We start from the raw sequence: 22,107 nt of genomic DNA on the forward strand, positions 1-22,107 counted from the left end.
TCAAGGGTTCGATCCCAGGATGGTCCTTACTGTTCCTTTAAGTGTTTGCATGTTCTCCCAGGGCTTGCGTGGAATTTCTACGGGTCAGTTTCATCCCACATCCCAAAAACATGCAGGGTAGGCTGGTTAAATGCTCTAAATTTCTTCAATGTATGAGTGTGTTTCGCTCTTAAAAAGATGGCAATGTTGAGGGTTATCCCTCAAAAGCTGAAATTGGCGCTCGATACTAAAAAACAAGACCACGTGTTCGACTGGTTATTTTTTCAGGTACCCAAGCGGAGTGGGCTCGTGAATCCGTCGCCATTGAACGACAAGGAATGAGAGGAATTCCATGGGCAAATTTTGGCAATAAACACTCAACAAACATCTGTCAACAGTGCACAGCATATAAACTTCTCAGGCTGCAGCTGCAGAACATTGAGGTGTGCACAGGAAATTCATGCTACGTCTAGTGGACTACAGCACGTGTCCCAAGAAATGTTGCTCTATTTTTGCTGCTGCAAATCATATCAAATAACCCTACATATATGTACGTACATATAAGTATCTACGTATATCAGTGCGAAAGATGGAAAAAAAACGTTAAAAATGAGGTTTTGCTGTGAAAAATTGTTCCCCCGTTGCTCGCTGTGCACCGCAAAATCCGCATAAACAGTGAAAAACGGGGGAATACCACCATGCCCAAAATAAAAAATCGGAGATGCATGAAGGATAAAACAATGGCACTGGCTGTAGGTACTAAAGATGGATCATAAAGATTTAGCACAACATGCTAAAACTTCTATTACATGCAACAAATGACTAGAAGTACTAAAGTTATTCAACACAAACACACAAGGCTCATAAATAGAATTAACTAAAAATGACCCCGAATTCAAATCACATTTTGCTTGTTAGATGAACCGTGAAATTCAGATACAGTGTTAAAACCACAAGAAAATCATGTCATATGAATATGGAATTCATTGTCGGAAAATGTAGTTTATGCGGTTACTTTGAAGTGGGCAAGCTTTTATTGGGAATAAAATGACTGACAGCTGCTAAGACAGGTCTCAACTCGCCTCTCGCCACATAAACCCATGCACGGGCGCCTGTACTCCTCTCTTAGTACAATTTGGGCCATTTATTTTCCTTGGCTCGTCATACAGTGGCTCCATGCTTTACCTTGTAAAAGTGAAACAGCTCTCATTAAATGATATATAAATACAAGGTGCCACAAACATTCCACCCACATCAGATTTACGCTGCCAAACAGCCTCACAAGTAGTTATGGATACTTAGAGTAGGTATGGATAATAAACGATAATTGATGCGCATAATACTTCACACATATATTTTCTGTACCACTACTACAAGGGTCGCAGGGTTGCTGGAGCCTATCCCAGCCAACTGTGCACAGTAGGTGGGATAATACCCCTTTAATTGGTGGCCAGCCAATCAAAAGGCACGGTGAGACAAACAACTATCCCACTATCTGACACTCATAAATGTGGACAATTTTGTTTGTTCAACTAGCCTACCATGCATATATTCGGGATGCTGAAGGAAACTGGAGTACCCGGAAAAAAACCCACACAGGCACGGGAAAACACACTCAATCAAAAAACTATGAAGCAGAAATGTTGACGACTTGACTATGGTGCTCCCCAATTGACTTTTATGTAACTTCAATTAAAAACATAAGCTTTCAAGCTTTTAAATGGTTTTGTGAAGTACAAATATGTACAAAAAATGGCAAAATCAACTTCAATAGAAATAGATTAAGTTTCTCAATTGATTTGAATAAAATGTGTGCCAAAGTTTTGGCACTACTTCGATGAATCCCATCAAGCACGTGCATTACATCAGGGTAACCAATGCTGGAGCTTACATAACCAGCTGAACAAAGCTTTCTATTGTGTGTACTGCAGGACTGGTCAGTATTTGAACTCCAGATACAAATATTCCACCAGCTCACCCAAGTTTGTACCTTGGAGGACGTTAATCATTACAGGCAAGTACTTTTCTTTTGTTTCAACAATATTTTCTAAATTACTTTCAGGGTTGGGGAAATAACGAGTAAAACACTCATATAGCACTTAATACATTTTTAAGTTAGCTGTAAAAGCCTTGAGTATTTATTTTTCAGATGTCAATTCAATATAAATACTATATATATCATTATGTTTGTGTTCAAACATACCAAGTGACCAGGTGCGGTCCTTTTGTCATTATATAATGCGAACAAAATTAAATTGGAGAAATAAAATTACATTTTTTTTTGGACATTGCCAGCTCCATGAATGGATTTAATGGTTTCTCGTGTTCAAATGAAATATTGATCATCTTGAAACAGAAGTTTGTGTTGATAAACGTTGATCAATACAAGTATCATGATATTAATACCCGACTTTCTGTTTCAGTCTATCAGTCTTCTACATTTTCTTAATTAAACATTTGCTCCCTAAGTGCATAAAAACCATCGTAACAGTTCTTATACCGCGGCGGTGTTTGAACCTACACACTAAGTTATCCCTCCAAAATAATTGAAGAACAAACTGTTCTTAAAGTTTAACCACTAATGTAATGAAAATTTGAGATTAAACTGGACAGAATTACAATTGACTCTTTCATGGAGCAGACTTTAAGAGTTACTGTTTAATAGAATGTGTAGGCTGGCAACGAGTAGCCTCCAGAGGGTATCAAGTGGAGCTATTGAGGTAATTACCTGGGCAATTGTCCTCTTTTTCTTTCCAAACGCCTTGAACACTTTGCCAGAACCTGAGTACGGAGACCTCGGGATCCTGCCGCCAGGGACCAGGAGAGGGAAACCAGAATGCAGCAAGTCTTGAAGCCGAACTGCTGGGAAAGCAGTTTTGTGGTCAATCAAACGCATGTGGAAATTCAGACAAAACAGCTAAGCGACAATCCATTTCCTTTATTAGATTAAAAAAACATTGGTTATATTGGATTGGATTGGATAACTTTATTCATCCCATATTTAGGAAATTTCGTTGTCACAGTAGCAACAGCCGCGGGGATGCAGAAATAGTTTGTTTAGTTTCCTTGGTGACTCGCGTGCTTGAACCTCATTAAGCTTCAATGTCCCACTTGAATTTGTTGTCAGGTTTTCCAATTGATATGAATTCCATCAATTTTGATGTGTGACCATTTACCTTAACGCTGAATCACTTGTTTTATTTTGTTTTTGTATCTTGCAGTACTGAGAATTTAGCAGGGATTCCAGGAAAAGGACTTTTGACCAACAGCCAGCCAGGTAAAGAATTGCCTCATCTCGCTTTCCCAAAAAAATGCAAATGAGGTTCGGTGAAGACTATTTATTGTGAAGGGTTGTGTGCGATGTTCCCTCTATTTTTTTGTTGGTCTGGGCAGAAAGACAACCTCCCTGACATCAGCATTACTCGCTATGATCACGCCAGTATAACACCTACCGTAAAAAGTAAATAAAAAAGAGTTTGGATTTTATTTACTGCGCGCCATATGATTGCTGCTGCGCAAAGAAGACAAGAGTAGTGCGCAATTGCGTGCAGCTTAGAGGAAACATTGCTCACTTCACATGATTTTAAAGAGGATACACAATGTCTTCCCTTCAGTTGCAATCTTGGAAATGGTAAGCAGAAGCTGTCTTGGTGACCGGCCCTAGATTAGCTGCCCTACTTGGGTCTTGGATGTTCTCAGGACTGGAAAGCAAAGCGGCAAAGAGCACGGCCAAGTTTCCACAGTGACTTAAACATGAGAGGTTCTGTGAGGAGAAGCCAAATTCTATCCTTCAACTTTGTGTTCTTGTTCAGCATTAGTTGTCGTTTCGTCACAACTGTCAAGAGCCTGACCTTCCGTGAATGAAGGTGCCAACAGATGTGATCGTTCACCTCTACTATTAATTCTACACGACGCTCCTGAATAATACCTGCGGAAAGTGTTGCTGTCTTCAGTTAAATGAAGGCTGAAAGGAAAGAGGAAACACACTTGAGTGTTTGGTTTTCTTCTGTTATGTAACTACATCAGACAACTTCACTGTGTCTGGGTCGGGACAGGTTGGAAATTATGCAGTCTAGCTTTAACGAACATTAAAAAAAACAACACAGAAATAGACATTTCTCCAACTAGGCTCCTTTAAATCCATTTTGGTTTTTTGCTAGCTAGATGTCCGCAAAGCCTTTGGAATGTCTTAAATTAGCTACCCAGCCAGATAGCGTTATCCATTGGCTTTGGTAATGGCAACAAGACTACATGCAGTACTAATCTTGTATTATGTATACAGCAGCAGTTTCAGGGAACATGTTGTAGAAAGGGATTTGTTTTATTCTGAGTTTAATAGTTATCGCGTGTTGGCAGGAGCTGTTGCAGAATTGTTTCCATCATAGTACTGATAGACTACTGAGGGCGTAAACTCATAAGGTGGCGTTATCAACTGTGATTACATACACTTTCCGAGGAAGTGGAATGTGTCTGTTTTACACCCACACCCCTCAATAAAGTAAAAAAGCTCATTCTAAGTGACCTAATTGTGGGAATCCCAAGGCATATTTGTGCAATCATATTGTCTCAGGAGGAGTGAATGTTAATATAGACCTAGGCAGACTTCAAATTCATCGTGTTAATTCTCAGTATATTTGGAAGAAAGTTTTTTGGTAATAAATTGCTTTAAAAAAACGAGTAAAACACATGCATGTCATTTTTTGTTTAACGTAAGATATACGTCTACTCTTCAAACTAACGATATTTATCTCATCTCATCTACAAATATGTTAAGGAATCAGTGAGGAGGCATTGTCAAAAATATCCTCATTTTATTTTAGAAAACTGAGCCGCTCGCACAAACACACCACACAGTCATGTTGCTCATTGATTGGACCAATAAAAAACACAATACAAAACACAAGACAGTCATATCGGCAAAGCAGCTCTTTTGATTCTTTTCCGAGAGAAAGACAACTAAACAAGCAAAGTCATTACACAAAAACCAAATGCATGTTGTTTCAAGGGTGCATTGTTTGGAATTTTTAGCCAGATTAATGCCCGAAAAAATAAATACGACCAGAATTAACACACTTCCAACATGCTAAGATTCTAACTAGACATCACATATGACGCAGACAAAAAACAATATAGTACAATATGCAATCTTGAGGATTTTAGGTTGAGCTTCTTAACTAAACTACAATGAAAATATATGAATGTATAAAATAAGCATTTTCGCAATATTCCTTCTTATCGGTAAGAGCGGCAACAGGTTGTTGCTTAAAAAAAAATGCTAATGCATCGCCAGGTTACTCTCCATCTATGATGTAAACATGCAAAGTGCATGATTGCACTGTGCAGGCGGCTGACTGGACCGAAAAAGAGGAGCAAGTTTACTGATCCAGGTTTAAACTCCAATGTTGTTTGTTTCTAGGCCCCAGACCTGCGTACGTCCACAAGCTAACAGGGCAACCAAGGCACTGAGGTGGCATCACGCTGGCCCAGAGAACAAACCCAGGAAAACAGAAGGAACGGTTTCTTGAAATGAAGTTAATAAATAACCACCACAATTTCTTGTGGATAATGAGCAGCGTCAGAAAAGTGAAAGTAATAATGTGCCATGACAGCGACCAAAAAAAATATGAAAAAACTATTTTTTTATGTTTGCTAAAAGATTTGCAAACTTTATGGTAAGCTATTTAACTAACTGGGCAAAAACAAGGATATCCTATACCAAAAATTGCCCTGCAGATCATTTTGTGTGATTCTGAAAGGAGAAGATGATTGATGAAGATGTGATTAGAGCTATTAAGAGTGTATAATTTGAGGAAGGAAACTTGAAAGAATTGTGGTGGTGGACCTTTGGTCTTTAGGGACCACATTGGGAAAGGCAGGTGCGTAAAAACGACACCGCAATGTGTAACCACGCTGGAGTGGTGCAGGCAAAATGAGAGGCGACGGGCAGAACGGATCTGTTCCGCTCGTGTAAACATTTCTGATATACCACAGACAAAAATGATCACAAAATATGGTTAATTCAGCAATGCAATTTTTGGAGGATTTACATCATTTAAGGGCAGATTTGGGGGTAATCCCACACAACTCATTAAACTCTGAATTTCCTTGTATCTGGGCCACTCCAATGGTGTTTGAGAATAAAGTTTGCCTCTCTGAGAGCAGCTTTATAGGTCTACATTCTAAATGCAATGCTATGCAGAATGGTAGAAAACCGTATATCCAATTGTTTTGGACTCAGGTTCGAGTTTAATCATACAAAAGATGTTTTTTATGCACTTGATGTCATCCCGCCCCCCAAAAAAGAACAGATTTATTCCTGTGATTATGTCATTTGTCATTTTTTGGTCTTCCACTAACGCTTCAGGTTCCATCACTCAGAAAATGAATTTTGGGTTGAACACCATGAAATGACATAAAGTGCAAAATCCTTTTTTTTAATTCATTACTAATCCGCACTCGTCATACAGTTGTTGTATGACCAATTTTTAAAGAAAATTCAGATACCAGAAGGCAATGATTGCCAAATGATCAGACACAACCGTGAAAAGGGTCAATGGTAAAAAGGTGTCTGGCAAAAAAATAAAACTCTCCTCACTTTCCTGTCCAATCAGAAGCTGCGACCGTCCAAGTCATTACCTTCACAGTCGCAGGCAAAGGCAACTGTCTGTGACAAAAAGATGCTAATGTCAACCTAATGTTTAATCTACATCATGAAGAGATTTGACCTTTTACAATCCAAAAAGTGGCGACCGGTATAAAGGAGTATTTGGAGCCACCCTGAAAAGGAAAAAAAATCATATTAGAGAAAGCAACGATATATTTGGAAGAATAGTTATGTAAAGTGATTTAAAAAAAATTGTAGGCCGCAGGGGCTTGAAATATACTATAAAAAATGTGCTGGGATAGGCTCCAGCACCCCTCATGACCCTTATAAGTGGTTCAGAAAATGAATGAATGAATAAATTAGCCGTTTTACTCTCTCACAAGGGGATAAATAATATGTATGATTGGATAAAGTAGTTAAAAGATAATGCAAATATAATAATGTATATACATATAATTGTAAAAAATATTAATTGATGTAATTTAATAACAGAATACAAATACAGAATTTAAATAATTTGCAACATAAAATAAGAGTAAGATAAATAATTAACTGGTTTACCTTTTAAATAACTATAACGTACATATTCAACTTTGTTTACTTTATCTGCTTGACAACTGAGAATTACACCAGAGAATTTTAAAAATCTAATTTGTGCATAAATATTTTCCCATCCCTGGTTCGGAATACAACACCATTAAAAAAGTACTTATTCCTACAATGGGAACATTCCAGTTTTACAGTAACAAAGCGAACAATAGCAACACATAGGAATGTAGTATGTACACATTGACTTTAGGATAAAAACGTATGTTCTTGTAAAACTTGCATAGTTTTAATAGCTCTGGCACATCCACTTTGGTATATGTTTAATTGACATGGGTTTGAGTAATATGGCTATTACTGTATGAGCCTCTCTAGAGACTAGAGAGGCTCATACAGCTGCATTTATGCTAGTGCAGAAGTTCTGACATTTTTCTGTGAGTATTTTTACTTATGTTCCATTTTGGCCTTGTTACTGCTCTGTGGAAGTAACCCAAGAAGTTTATTAAACAGATGACTTCAGTACCTCTTAAGCTTGCAACTGGTTATGTGGTGGAGCTGCCTCTTCGCTCCAAGAATCTGCTCCAAAAAAAAGAGAAAAACGGGCGTTTAGCTGGTTTAGCTTTGACAAAAGAGAAAAATGTCACCAAAACATGTAACCAGTGTCACATAAAAGTTGTCAAAAATGAAGAAAACAGCAAGTTGTGTCAACAGGGGCTTCACATTCATAGTGTTTTATATTAGAATCACTCACACTTGTGTTTGACGCACAAAGTCTGCAAAATGTTGATCTCTGGCACACAATTCGATGATCCTTAGGCGCTCCTGGATTTCCTGCCAAAGGTCAACCAACAGTCAGTGATAAAACTCAGAAGCTGTTACAGACAGTGCCACTAAGTCTAATGAATAAAACTATAGTTCAGTTTTGTCTCATTGTTCCATGTCGCTTAAGGAATAAATTATGTTCAATTTAGGAATTTGTGTATGACGGTTGTATCATGTGTACCGTCAGTGTAAACATTTGTAGCTAAAGTGTAGGCATTCCATTTGGATTGGGCACTCAGAAATGCCTATGGAGTTAATTTAAGAGGATAAAAAGATCTGAGGTGGCACACAAACTGCAATCAAGATGTTAAGACGAAACCCACTTCTTTGCTGAGGGCCATGTTCTGGTAGATGTGTCGGACCTCGTCACTACTGAGCTCGTTTGATGTGGTGGTGGGGCTGTTGTACTGTGGTAGGTTGTCGTCATAGCGCCGGTAATATTGAGTCGTGACGGGGTCGCTCTCAAACATGGGGTTGAATTTTGTGGCACGTTCCAGGGTAGGTACACTTTCACATTGTCTATAACACAGAATATCATTCATTCATTTATGCCCAACAATACTTGTCTTTGTCAGTATCACCATTATAGTTGTTCTCTTGGTTATAGATATACAGTAATACCTCGCCATTTTGCGGCTTCAGTACATCGTGGATTTTTTTCTGGGGAATTTTTGTCTTAATTTTTGAATGATTTTTTTTTCATAAAAATGGCAAAAACCAGGCTGAAACTCATAACCAGAAGCCACTCTTGCTACTAGGACTCTTTTTTTTTATATGGGTGACCCTACTTTGCTTTTTTTTCGATTATCACGGCCATGTCTGGTCCACATTAACCACGATAATCAAAGTATTACTGTATTATCATTTGAAACTGACATGATTACTGAAGCTTATACTAGTTCTGCTTTTGGAGGCATCTTTATGTTGTGGTAAAATGTTATGATCATTATTATTTGGGATCGGAGGACCAGGTCATAGGATATGTTCCGCCAGTAACTCTTAGAGTGACTGCTACGCTAACCTCAGAGGGTCCTCCATGTCCTCGGTGTCATATTGCTCGCGCAGGGTCCTGGCCAAGAAGAAGATAATCCCAGCAGCCACAGCAAGGAACCCTGCAACTGAGGCAATGGCAATGCCAACCACTAGTGGTTCAGAGACGTACTCCTCGCAATGTTCGCCACGATACCACCAGTTTTCTCCTACACGACACCTGCGGTTATTAAACCATTTTAGTAAATATCACTTTTCTGTGCACCTATTTCTGATATATGTATTTAGTATGCATTTTATATATTTTACCTGCAGATGGCGCCCTTTCCCGTAATGATATCACATTTGCCATCATTGAGGCAGAAGTCTTCCTGTACATCGCAGATGCTCTGACATGGCAAGCCGTCCACGCTCAGATATCCGGCGTCACAGACACACTCAGCCTCGCCAGACCATCGATTGACCATACACTGAGAGAAGGCGTTACATGCTTGGAACTTACAGGGATCCGCTTTGTCCCCTGAAAGAGATAATGAAAGATTAAAATACCTTATACCTTTATGGAATAACAAATTCCTTGAAGAAGAAAGAAAATATTAAATTGGGGTGTTATCCATTTGAAAAGAGACATTTTAGTTCAGTTTTGAAGTTCCAAAGTTGTTGTTTTTGTAGGATTTTAGAATATACAGTGCATTTTCAATTAATCATCCTTTTTATTTTACAGCATTCAATAAATCTCTGCAAAAGCTATTGATGAGCAGGATTTTTTTACTTCAGATATTTTGTCAATGGTATTAATTCAATACAGCAGCAGTGGAAGTTAAATAATAAAAAGTCAATTTTGACAAAGTACCAAGAAGACAATAACCTGAGATTGTTTTTCAAAAGTTGGAAGTGAAAGCAAAAAGTGTAAAAAGATAAAATAAAATAATGATAATAATAATGTCAAACGAAATAATCAAGTTATGTGGAGATACCAGAAATATTGACCTATGAACAGTAACAAAGGGCTAAACCGGGGTCAAAAGATGGCAGCTGACCAGGACGACTCTGGGCCATTCACGTTCCTCTCAGACAGATTAACGGCACTGTATTTGTCTTGACTGCAGTGATTGCGTGTCAAGAGTCTTTGCACACAGTAACGCTAAGCCAACTAGTCGACCTAATAAATGACGCATGTCCCAGTGGAGGTAAGAGTACTATTATATACAAACAATACATGATTGGGCTGATAGTGCATCTCATATTTGTAATCTACAATAGCAGTTCACATCGGGAATATAACTTTACACGGGCTGAAAAACTCAATTTGGAGGGACAAGTTATATTGCTGTAAATTGTTAGATTACACACAGGCTAATTTACCTAATCAAGGCCATTCAAAAATTGAAGTTTTGGCCACATTCTTTCTTCAATTCAAGATATGTTGCGTTAAGCAATGTCAATGGATTTAGCTAAAAAATGCGAGAAAGTTTAAGTCAGCAAGAAGGTCATTGACCTACCTGATTCAACGTCCAGTGAGTACTTGTCAATAGCCAGGTTCATGGTTTGGTAGGCGGTATTAGCAAAGTCCTCAAGGATGAGGAAGACAACGTTGGCAACACCTTTGGAAACTGGCCTCCCAAATCTCATACGGCTATTGACTACAATACTGCCATTTCTGAAGTTGAGGATCTCCAAGTTTTGGAAGTTGTTTAGGTTGGACTGCAGGTATGGAACTAGCTGAAATACACGAAAAAAAAACAAGTTACAAAATGTAATTCTCATGTCAAATTTTTACTCTTACTCTCGATACTTACCAGTTGTAGAAATCGTTGCTCCAGTGCTTTGTATTCAGGGGAGCTCTTGTTGAAAAGGTCAGTGGAGAATGCCATGTTGGTCACACGAAGTCTGAAGAACACCGTCAGGGCTTGAATAGGTCTAGTGGGCATTGCAATCGCATCTAATTCTGAGCCCTGCGCCCCACTTGCATAGCCACTAAAATCACTTTCCGTTACCATGCTGGTCTGCTGAAACACGTCAAGGCTAACGTCAATACCCGGCACTTCAGAGATATTGTGCTTGACTACCATTATTTCAGTTGCCTCTGTACTTTGAGTGATTTCTGGAAGTATAACTGTTGTTGTTTTAAGGACTTCCAAATTTGTCCTCAAAATGTTATCTTCTGAAGGGTTTTTTGTCTTGCTAACTTGGGAAGACTGTGTGGTAAATAAATCATGTTCTTCATGATTGGCGTGCTCATGATTGAGTAAGTCCTCGTCTTCAGGTACCGAGTCTGACACTCGAGTGAATGGTGAATCTTTTTCAGGTGAAAGGGCAATTGAGTTTGTGTCTGAACTAACAGGTGAAAAGGTAACAACAGGAGTAGTGGGAGCAGTCGTTGTGACAACTAAAATTTCGTCAATGGCAAGGTCTTCTTCAAGGCTGACAACGACTGGTGCTTTTGGTTGTGAGAACGTGATCAGTTGCTCCTCTAATACTTCAACCTCGTCATGGTGGGTATTTGGAAGTGGCAAACTGGGAACTACGAGTGGTAACTCCTGTGTGGTCGGACCAGGCTCTTGAGTAGGAATTATTTCGTTGTCTCTTGATTCTGCTTCAGTTTTAATATTTTCATGCAAAATTGAAGTTGTGACTTCTGTCGTCCCTTCAACATCTGGTGCAAAACCTAATTTGTGTTGATTGCGTTGATCCAGCGTTATGTACGACTCCTCATAGAGGCCAGATGCCTCCACTGTCTGCACCGACAATTCAACTGTCAAGGTGCCTTTGGGTGAAAACACGGGCAGATCAGTCGTAAGGAACAGAGGGTTTGTGCTGATATGTGGTGTAAATAAAACCTGGTCCAAGAATGGGTCCTCTGTGCCTCCAAATGGTTTAGGTTCTTCATCTGTAGAATGTGCGTGCAATGGTGTAGCAGAGGTGGACCTGAAATCCATAAAGTCCTCCTCTTTGTTGGCTATTGACTGACCAAGAACCTCCCCTACTTCTTGAATTCCGTCATCCTCGTCTAGCTCTTCGAGATCTGGTGGTGGCAGAATCTCCAGGTGGCTTTCACCATAAAAGCTAACTTCCAGTTCCCAAGGCTGAATGACTCCATCTTGCCCTCCTCCTGAGATACCAGAGCCAGATCCATAATCCTTAATGTCCTCAAGGCCGTTCGGATTTTCCTGAGCTGTCAATTACAAAAACACATGAAGAGTATATCAATCCTGTGTAGCAATGTATAGCGAGGTTGTAGTTGAAGTAGTTGGATTAAAAATGATCCAAGATTTTTGTTCAGAACCATCAACTCACAGTTTCCAATGCTTGGCCTCTGGCTTGGAATCCTTTCGGGGGTCAGTGAAAGAGTTGTGGTCTCATCATCCATGAAAACGTCATTTTCGCTCACAGCCTCACTTTTTGTTTCTTTCTTCAAGTCAAATGAGTCTAAAAGGAAGTCATCCTTTTTCAGAAAAGTATCCCCGTTCTCCGTATCCTGATTTGGTGGTCGCTCTGCAGCAAGGACGTTATCCTGATCAAAGGGATTATCATGAATTAATCATCAGGAAGGAGGATAGATGTAATCATATGTTTTGTGCATTTAGAGGTAACTCACCATGTTTTCATAAAAGTCAGCTGGTCGACTAGTTGGATTGCCTGGAGATAACAAATTCTCATCTGTAGGACAGAGGGGACAACATTTTAAAAAAATGTGAGCCTTGTCACTTTCTGGGCAACTCTTCTACTTTTGATAAAATAAAGTAAAAAAAAAATGGTGGTGAGTTATTCATCTAATTACCGTTCTCCAGCAACAGTAGATCAGAGTCGGTGCCCAGACTGCTATTGGCAAGGAAGTTGTCTCTATGAAGAGCTTCTGTAATGTAGTTCCGGAAGTCGGTGATGGTGTAAACAACGGTTGGCTCTTCGGCAGCGTCTGGGTAGCTCTTTTCCACTAGATTGTTCTGCAGCGTGATGAAATCCATCATGGTGTCCGAGATGCCATCACTGTCCACCGCCAAAGTAATGGCATAGTGAACATGAACCACCAGACCCCTAAAAGGTAAATAGTGAAATGAAAAAAATATAGAAGGCTATTTTACTACCCCATATCTCACTATCTACAGTTGCTTTCATCTTGCAAGTGTAAATGTGTAAAATACAAAAGGATGCAGACTCACCGTTCAAGGTCCTTTTGAGGTCTGACAACAATTAAAATAAATAAGTAAATACATTTAAAAAACACAAGAAAATTTGAGGATTTTTTTTTAACAAGTCTGTTAACAATGAGTTCATCATAACAAATCTCTACCTGAATTCAATGACAAAGACATTCTTGAAGCCTGGGAGTTTCTCAAAAGCTTCTCTAACCTGGATGTGAATTGCAGGAATCAAGAAACAATAATGATAATCCATTAACACTGTTAAGAATTGTCAAAAATTCAACCCATAGATCATCATAATCTCACGTCAGTTTACCCTGTGGGTGAAGCGCCGAACAAGTTGAAGGTAGTGAAGGCTACTTGGGTCTCTCAGGGCACCGTTGTAGGATTCCTCTCTCAAGGTAATGCTCAGTTCCACCATTTGGTCCTTCAGAGGCCGTAGGAAGGTGTCATCAATTTCATTATGAAACTGAATGTGCGAAAAAGTAAAAGGTTAGTGCAATTCAATAAATTTGGGAACTGAGACGTAATGACTCACTGAGTTCTCCTGGTCTTCAAAGGGGCTATCGGCCTTTCCGGGTGGGTCTGTGATATCTGGGAAGTTGCCATTGTTGTATTCGACAATGTATGTTGTGGTGGCTTGCACAATGTCCTTTGGTGTGGCCTCATCTTTGGTATCGCTTTCACTCTCCACAGTGGCTTTAACAACTGTTTCATGGAACGGGGAATCAGTATGCATTTTTTCTGCCATCACTTCATCGGGAAATATAAACTGGTCTTCATCAGGGATAACGTCTGCAGGAGTTGTCTGGACATAATCTACAGGGTCATCATCCTCAGAGGAGACGTCCGGTCCAAGATTTTCCCCCAGAACATCTTCCCCAACTTCAGAAAAAAGTTCGGTTTGATCTGCACTGTCAGATTCAGAAGGAGAACTTTGCGTGGGCATTTCTAATGTCTGTCCTTCATCTGGTTCTTCCTGAAGCTCCTCTTCGGCTTCTGATTCCTCTGATCCAGTCCCTGGCACGATTTCCTCTGAACTGTCCAGAATAATAACTGGACTTGCATCGTCATCCGACTTATCTATGTTGTCTTCAATGACCTTTATTGCTATTTCAGGTTCAAAATCTTCTGACTTGGCTCCTGCCGTGAAGTCAGTCGTGTCATCTGTTGACTCCAAAGAATCACCCACAATATCAATTCCCATCGATTTGACTTCTGAGAGGTCTGATTCCTCCATAGGCTTCAAATCAATTGAAAGTTGCACTTCTTCCACATTTTCTAGGACAATCGCTACCTCTGTAGGTATAATGGGTGGTTCAGTTGGATGTTCATCTGGTACTTCTGTAGCTTCAACAGGACCCTCCTCTGGTGCCTCATCAATTGATTCCTTCGCAGCCACCGATGGCTCTTCCGTGTTTGTGGCAGCATCCACAATTTCAGTTGGATATTGTGTAAAATCGTTTTCATTTTCCAAATGTGTTTCTTCACTCAACACGTCTGGTTGAAATGCAACGGAAAAAAGATCCTCCATTAAAGCTGTGACCCCTGCACTACTATCCTCTTGTGGGACCTGCGTAGGCTTAGCGATAAGCTTGACAATAGAATCAAGAGGAACCTTAGTGGTTTTGTCAGAGTGACCTGCCGCGTTGGAGCCACAGCCTACAGCCTCGTCTGGGACAGCCGCAACAACAGAGTCAGAGGTCAACTCCACAGGAGTCTTTGTTATTTCAGCCTCAAGGACTTCTTCGTGTACAGAGGGCGACGATGTCCAAGCAGGAACTTCTTGACTTTGGGAAGGTGTTTCTTTAACTGCAATATTCCAAGAGTAAAACAAAATGTACATATATTTAAAAACTGATGAACTGATGATTCAATAGACCTAAATCAAGAACTTTCCCTAGGACAATAGAAGTATGACACGATGATGACAACATGCTTAGTTTGCTTATGCAGTGAGTTCCCACATGTATTTCACCCCTACCACAGACCACATTTATCAAACTCAGATTGTACGGATCATCAGGGCCCAGGTATTGTTATGACCCTGATACTCACTGAGCAAAACGCTCAGGAAAAACTCAGCTGGCGGTCCACTATTGACCAGGCTGTAGCTTGTAAATAGGCTTAATGAGCTATTCTGGACACAGGGTGCATGTGTCCTGGCACCAGTTGCTTACTTCTGAGCGTGGGGTGTATGCAAGTTGACTGACAACAGCTGCTCATCGTCAATTTCAATCCTGCATGCACCTATTTATCCCATACTCTTTCTTCTACATGCAATCATGTGGTGATTTCCAATTTGACACCACACGATCACCAATCACTCCAGATGATCAGATGACCACCACTGACCACAAATCCATATATCTATGTATTCAGTAAATCTAATATGTAATAGTTTCGCAGTGTTACTATGAAAGTTTGCGCTTCCTCAAAAACCAGAGAATATGAACGGTAGCAGTGGGAGGAAACCAGCAGCAGATTTTTTTTAGCCAACGTGACATCACAACATTTTTTTGCCAAGAGCCCATTGCTAAAGAATCAGTGACTTACTAGTATAGTATCTACTAAGGTTGCATCATATACGTCAGAAAAAAACAAACTGTAGGACGAGTTTCAAGTTTGGGATTTCCAACACACCAAGAATTCCCTTCGTATTAATGGATGAAACCATGTTATCCCAACAGAATTGCAATCACCGTGGTCACCTCAAGACAGTTGCACCAAGAAAACTAGCAATGCTGCATGTCTTTTTTCAAGTGCCTAAAGTCAATTATCCAAATACAGATCAAGTGAAAAGGAATTTTAGTATAAGTTGCTTTCACCTCCTCCCAGACAACAAGTGCGGGCTTTTCACTTGTTGAAGATGGAAATAGTTTTCTTTGTCTCTGCCTTGAAAAACTAGTCCGTGCTTGTGACCTCTAGCCTGGATTATTGTAATTCTCTTTTAGCAGGCTGCTCTATCAAATCTCCGTCAAGAATCTTGTTGCTCCTTAAAGTTATGGCATGAGGAGTTATTTTCCACTTTCTCTTGACCACTTTTCTTTTTCCAATTGAATATGGTTATTGACTGAACATTGATGAACCTTGAACGACATCTTAAAAAGCACTTAAGAGTTTGGATTTGTTACCAGATGCAGCATTGCTTTTTCCACAAAACTCTGTTTGAACTGTATTTTCGGCATCAAGTAAAACATGAGTGCCCGTCGAGGGCCCAACATGGCATTCGACTAGTTGTACCCAGAGTGAGAACCAAATTAGATAAATGGGCATTTACCTATGCTGGTTTTATAGCCTGGAACAAACTGCAAATTGTTGGGAATGCTCAATATTTAAACCCTTTCTAAAAGGTAATAAACAGCTTTTTTCAGACGGTGCAAATCTGTCTGATAACTATCTACTACTAGCATTTAATATGTTCCTATTTAGAAGGGTTTTTTTTGCCTGGGGTAAACTGTCTAGGGCTGCCTTGCTTGGCAATATCACTCTTAGAAATGAGCTTGTAATCTCAGTGATGCTTATCTAGTTGAATAAAGGATTTAATTGATTGATTGAAATGGTCAGGTACGGTTATATATACTAGCATGAGCTTTTGGTGCCTCACACTTTTATGGCTAGAGGGATTCCTGACAGAGGAGACATTTTCCCAAAGACCCCTGTTCACAGTTCTCAGTTTAACATAAATATCGCTTGATGCAATAAGATTTATTTTCTTTTTCATCTTTTAACCAAATTATTTATGAACTGATTGCTGGAGAGGAACTTAACGTTGTTCAAATTTGATTTCAGAAACTCTCCCACTATTCATAAGCAGCTGAGATATTTCTTTCGACTCAGATTTGTCCTTGGTTAACCCTCAGATAAGCTGTCCCGGGGCCTAGACAGCCAAGCCCATCACTCTTCCTTGATCAGCAACTGATCATAATTATATGCTCAAATGTAGGCCTCTTACTTCTCCTTTCCACTCTCTCCCGTTTATAACAAGCTTAAAAAAAATCACATTTAAAAGCATTCATAACCTTTCTATTCTCAGCTTGTTTCTATAACTCTTTATAACCAATGGTAATACTTTAGCTATTTCTTTCCTCTCAATACTATGAAACTGATTTGGATCTTGTCAAAAGTTTTTAATTTGACTATTCATTTTGCCATTATCACCTTTTTCTAATCAAATTTGCAGATGTGGATCTACTCGATACGTAACGTGCCCCCAATGTGACAGCTCTTGCAACATTATCACCATGTCAATATTGGCTTCTAATCCAATACTATATGCTATTCCCTTCTCCACACATTTAACTCCACACAACTGTCCACTTGACCATTGCAATATTGTATTGTATTTTCCTATCTAAAAATACATCAGTTTCTGAACAGCTGACTCCAATAAAGCCATCTACACATCCATTCTGTACCGCTTATCCTGCTCAGGGTCACAGGTGAGCTGGAGACTATCCCAGCTTACTTTGTCCAAGGACTGGCAAGCAGTCTGGACTCCTTGCTAGTGAATCCCATCGTATATGTAAGTGACACACAACCAATGTTCCCTCTAAGCTGCGCGCGTGCGCAATTGCGCACTACTCTCGTCTTCTCTGCGCAGCAGCAATGATATGGAGCGCAGTAAATAAAATCCAAACTTTCTTTTTTTTTACCCCTTTCCCCATGATGGCGCTGTTTACGCGGCAGCCAGTGGCAGTTGCTCTGTCCACTCTTATGTATTTCGTGTTTTACAGCATGTTTTACATTATACATTTTTGGACCATTAACATGCACCTGCTTACGGCAGGTGTGATACTGGTGTGCTCATAGCGAGCAATGATAATGTCCCTCACACTGTTACTCAGTGCGCTCAGGGAAGTTGTTTTTCGGCCCAGGCCAATGAAAAATTAGAGGGAACATTGCACACAACCCTTCACAATAAATACTGAGATGAGGTAATTCTTTACCTGGCTGGCGATTGATCACAAGTCCTTTGCCTGGAATCCCTGGCAAATTCTCAGAACTGCAAGATACAAAAACAAAATAAAACAAGAGAAAACCAACTTTTTGTAATGGGAGCAGGCCAACAGTTAACACAGCAATTTACGCCAAGCAACGGGACAGAACACAAGCATCACTGAAGTTAACACTGAAGCATCAGACATCCCTTTTATATACCAAGTAGTTTTGTCTTGCTTTTCAGCTACTAGACAGCAGTAGCATAGTAAAATATAAAATAATATAGTATTATAATAATACTGATAATGATGATACAATATAAAAAAAACAAGAAAAGGTACAGCCTGTGATTTCTTATTAATTGGTCCATTGAGGCCTACCTGCACATAGGTGGGCCTGAGCTGATGGGAACACTGCAGCACGTAAGGAAACACAACACACTTTTTGTCAACAAAACATCAAGGTTTGTGACATGTGGAGCTTGCATCCATCTTTCAGACTTAAGATGATTATAATAAAGCCATATTGTCAGCCATAGTGCTTCTAAAATTTAGATTTTGGGGTTAAGCGTCAACCAAATTGAATGTTCTTTCTGTGCCATTGGCAAGAAAACTTGTCAACCAGAATCCAAAAGTCGAGCTTAAAAAATAAAAATGTAATCTCATTATTAATTAGATGACACTGACGGCAATCAGTGGCAAATTTAACTAAACGTGAGATATGCTGCTTGCAATCATATTATGCAATATCCGTCACAGTGACAATATCAAAATAATCCTATTAGTCAGACAGTCTATTGTAGTATCCATGAGCAGAGGCTGATAAAGTTCTCATAATGCTGTCACATTGATTTTGTTGGCTATGCTTACGGTGTGATAGTAGAAAGCAAACACATTAGTTTGACTGTCAATCTACAGCAAAAACCAAAATGAAAAGTAAATCGCTTTTCCAAAACACTGTTTGATCTAAGAGAATGGAAAATAGCTTCCATCCATAGAATGTTCAAAGTCAACTCCCCCATAAATCACCTTTTTTGGCAGTCATGTATTTCTTGAACAGGTGTCTTTCAATAAATTAGAATATCATTCAAATCATGTTTATTATAGTAGCTGATTTCCAAAACTCATGTTAAAATGAGTCATCAATTACACGATGAAAGGTCAGAATTCTGCCTGGTTGAATTTGATTAATGGTCAAGATCAGATCATTTCTGGCACACCGATTGTCTTTCTTTCTACATGAGCAATTTTTCATGTCATAGTATCTAATGTATGGATGGGATTCTCAGACAGCACTTTGTTTACACCTAGTTTGCTGGTTAAATTCTACTCTGTTGGGGAATTTTGAATGGATCGGATCTTATATTTCAGAAAAGTGTCATTCCAAATGAAAAATGATTTAAAAACATAGAATATGGTTCACCTACATCTGTGAGGCACAATAAACTATCCAAATAAAAGGACATGCCACTCTGTTTGAAGTGCAATCTTTGAAATATAATATACAAATAAATTCTATCCCATTGAAAGCATCAAATTATGCAAATGAATCAACAATAATGTGACACTGACCTGCTCATGGGTGCCGCCATCCCAACTCTCTGAAAGAAGCATTAAAAGAAACTTGTCACACTTTACATATTAGAGCAACCTAAAACTTGATTGTGTCCAACCATAATAGTTACTCACGCTCCTAATGAGGCTGAGGTGCGCCTCCGATTCACTGAAGAACTTGCCAATCTCCTTTACGTTAATGGAGCCATTCATACATCGGCTCACCCAGTCCCGGTACTGATCACGTTCTGGCAACTGGTCCCAGAATATCTTGAAGGCCTCCCAGACTGTCTCCTGACACACTGGAATACAGCAAAAAGTTCTAGAATGTTCTCTAAACTATCGAAACTGTTTTTCTACGAGAGCCTTTAAAAAAAGAGAAAGAAAAAAAAGAATATCTAACCATGCAAGGGCCACCGTGAAATCTTTCCACTTGCCACTAGTTAAAATAAAACCAGGTTTCAAAGTGAATTTGAAGTGTTAACTCTTTGGCTGACATTGACCGCTATAGAAATCCAATCCATTTTGACTAGGAAGGCTGCTATATATCAAATAATTCAGTGAAATTGTGTTGGACGTCTATCCCAAAAAGGGGGAGTTAGATAAGATGACTCAATGCTTTCCATGTTGAAATAAATTTGATATCTATAACTGTCAATGGAAGTGACTGAGTTAAGGGCTATAAAGAACAAAATAATCCAAAGATATGACAAAATATTTTTACTTTGATTTAAACTACCAAAAAACAATTCCAAGTAGGTTTTTTCTATCTTTTTTAACATGTCAGGTTTTGAACCCTTTACTGATGAAGAAGCACTGCATGTAATGTTAGAACTGAGAAGTGTATCGTAGTGTGAACCACATTCAATGATATAATTTGCTGCTGGCCTAATGCAAATTGGGCAGCTGGCCAGAGTTGGCTCCCGGGCCGTACTTTAGACACCACTATTTTAGACCAGCGACAACAACGTTAAGTACCAAGTCATCCCTAAGTGCATTGTGATTTCCCAGCAGTGTGGTTAGGAAGTTTGGCAGTGAATCATCACTGTCAGTTCTCCCAGTCAAAATGGATTGGAGTATGTGATCACCCAAAAATGAATATAATAACACAGTAAAAGGTATTTCAAAGGTATCCATCTGCAGCCATCACCCAAGGAGTAGCTCTCAGTTTCCAAAAGTTTGGTAAAGCCTATCACCATTGAGCAAAGTTGGATTTTTCTTTCAGGAAATCCAAAATTCAAAAAATCACAAAATGGAGACTGGCTGTGAATGCTCACGAGTCAACGTCATTAATCATTGGCTGTCAGCATCTCCCAGTTCAAATAGATTTGACGTCTAGTGTCGCTAATGGCAGCCAATGAGCTAAATGAGTTCCCAATCAAGAGTTAAGCATTTAGCGCTGTGTGACATCTGACCTTACTGCCATCGGTTGCCTTTAATGATGCCAGACGTAGTTTTTAAGCCGGTAAGTGGGTTAAGAGAGGAGCTACATGCAATTTAAGTGCAAATCCAGGGATATTGGTATATAACAAACTGTACATCAAATCATTATAACAAACCTCTTAGGTGAAAGTAGTTGAGATGGTTGGAAACGGCCTGGTCTAATGTCTCCTGACTGCAAAGTTTCACTCCGTTGGGAAACATGAGATTCCTTTTCCTGCGAGTCATAGCTCCGTGATGCTTCATCAGAAGCTGCTCGTCTTCAGATCCATCACCTTAGGGTGGCAAGGAGAAGCAAGTTGACCACAACAGGTGAGCGAGAACAACTCCACGGCAAGAGACTGACCTGACTCCATGTCCACACAGCCAGATATAAGCAGTAGCCCCAACGTCCACAGCCACAACCCGCGACGCTTTCCCGCCATGTCAAATCCAATGCCACAGCTCACGTCCCTAGCTCATGTGGAAGGTCCCTCACACTTCCCCAGACGCCGTTTGGTGACGAGCTGGAGGGACGAAGCTCACCGGGTGGCTTTGTCTCAGGTGAGCAGATGGAAGCTTTAATCCTATTTGTTAAGCTGTTGGGGTGGATGAGTGTTAGCGGGCAGACGTTATTTACTTGACCCGGCTTCCTCAATTCGTTTCTTGTGTTACATTACCCGGTAGTCAAATTAAGCTGGACCCTGTTTTGTCTTTATTTGATATATTTTAATCTGTGTTGTATTTACCGTGAATAATATAAGATGTATTACTTGCTTTATACTGCCTAGAAAACTAGAAAACTTTATACTGCCTAGTGCATCTTTTGCCATGAAAAAAATGGTTACAGAGAGAAAAAATTCTTGTCAAAACTATCTGCAACGTTGACTTGGCTTATAACTAGAACTCAATTTAAAAATGAAAAAAACATTTTTTTTGTTGGGGCTTGTAAAAATGAACTACTGAAATAATGAGGGTGCACGAGTGTGCATAACATAACTTGATCAGGTCAGATAAGATTTTCTTGCATTCAGGCTACAGTGCGAAATTCAGTCAAATTTACACACATGACATTGAACTTCACCACTTCATAAAAACACAAGATATATAA

General features: G+C 39.5%; 1 protein-coding gene and 1 long non-coding RNA gene across 2 annotated transcripts; one reads left to right on the plus strand and one right to left on the minus strand.

Annotated features, from left to right (window-relative positions):
- The first annotated feature begins 1,865 nt into the window (after nucleotides 1-1,865).
- Nucleotides 1,866-7,475, plus strand: LOC144196597 (uncharacterized). The gene is made up of 4 exons (XR_013326360.1): nucleotides 1,866-1,993; nucleotides 2,758-2,895; nucleotides 3,201-3,256; nucleotides 5,396-7,475. It is a non-coding gene; the product is annotated as an uncharacterized LOC144196597 (long non-coding RNA).
- On the minus strand, nucleotides 4,769-21,545 carry LOC144196590 (interphotoreceptor matrix proteoglycan 2-like). The gene is made up of 21 exons (XM_077716916.1): nucleotides 21,364-21,545; nucleotides 21,137-21,292; nucleotides 19,713-19,879; nucleotides 19,596-19,624; nucleotides 18,405-18,437; nucleotides 18,033-18,088; nucleotides 13,622-14,895; nucleotides 13,400-13,552; nucleotides 13,233-13,291; nucleotides 13,102-13,122; nucleotides 12,723-12,976; nucleotides 12,540-12,601; nucleotides 12,239-12,455; nucleotides 10,741-12,116; nucleotides 10,444-10,663; nucleotides 9,251-9,461; nucleotides 8,973-9,161; nucleotides 8,275-8,470; nucleotides 7,881-7,960; nucleotides 7,653-7,705; nucleotides 4,769-6,756 (listed from the first exon to the last, which is right to left on the minus strand). Exons 1-20 carry the CDS (start codon nucleotides 21,440-21,442, stop codon nucleotides 7,672-7,674), a joined length of 4,866 nt encoding a protein of 1,621 aa, XP_077573042.1. The 5' UTR covers nucleotides 21,443-21,545; the 3' UTR covers nucleotides 4,769-6,756; nucleotides 7,653-7,671.
- Between the last annotated feature and the right edge of the window lie 562 nt (nucleotides 21,546-22,107).

This window comes from Stigmatopora nigra, chromosome 1 (genome assembly GCF_051989575.1).
Source record: "Stigmatopora nigra isolate UIUO_SnigA chromosome 1, RoL_Snig_1.1, whole genome shotgun sequence".
NCBI lineage: Eukaryota > Metazoa > Chordata > Actinopteri > Syngnathiformes > Syngnathidae > Stigmatopora > Stigmatopora nigra.

Bases quoted from the DNA above. Each gene is read 5' to 3' on its own strand.
- LOC144196590 (XM_077716916.1), bottom strand. From the start codon at position 21,442: ATGGCGGGAAAGCGTCGCGGGTTGTGGCTGTGGACGTTGGGGCTACTG. The intron at 8,471-8,972 runs GTTAGCGTAGCA...TCTGTGTTATAG, and splicing joins GACATGGAGGACCCTCTGAG to ACAATGTGAAAGTGTACCTA. The intron at 7,706-7,880 runs GTGAGTGATTCT...TTTTTGGAGCAG, and splicing joins TTTGTGCGTCAAACACAAGT to ATTCTTGGAGCGAAGAGGCA.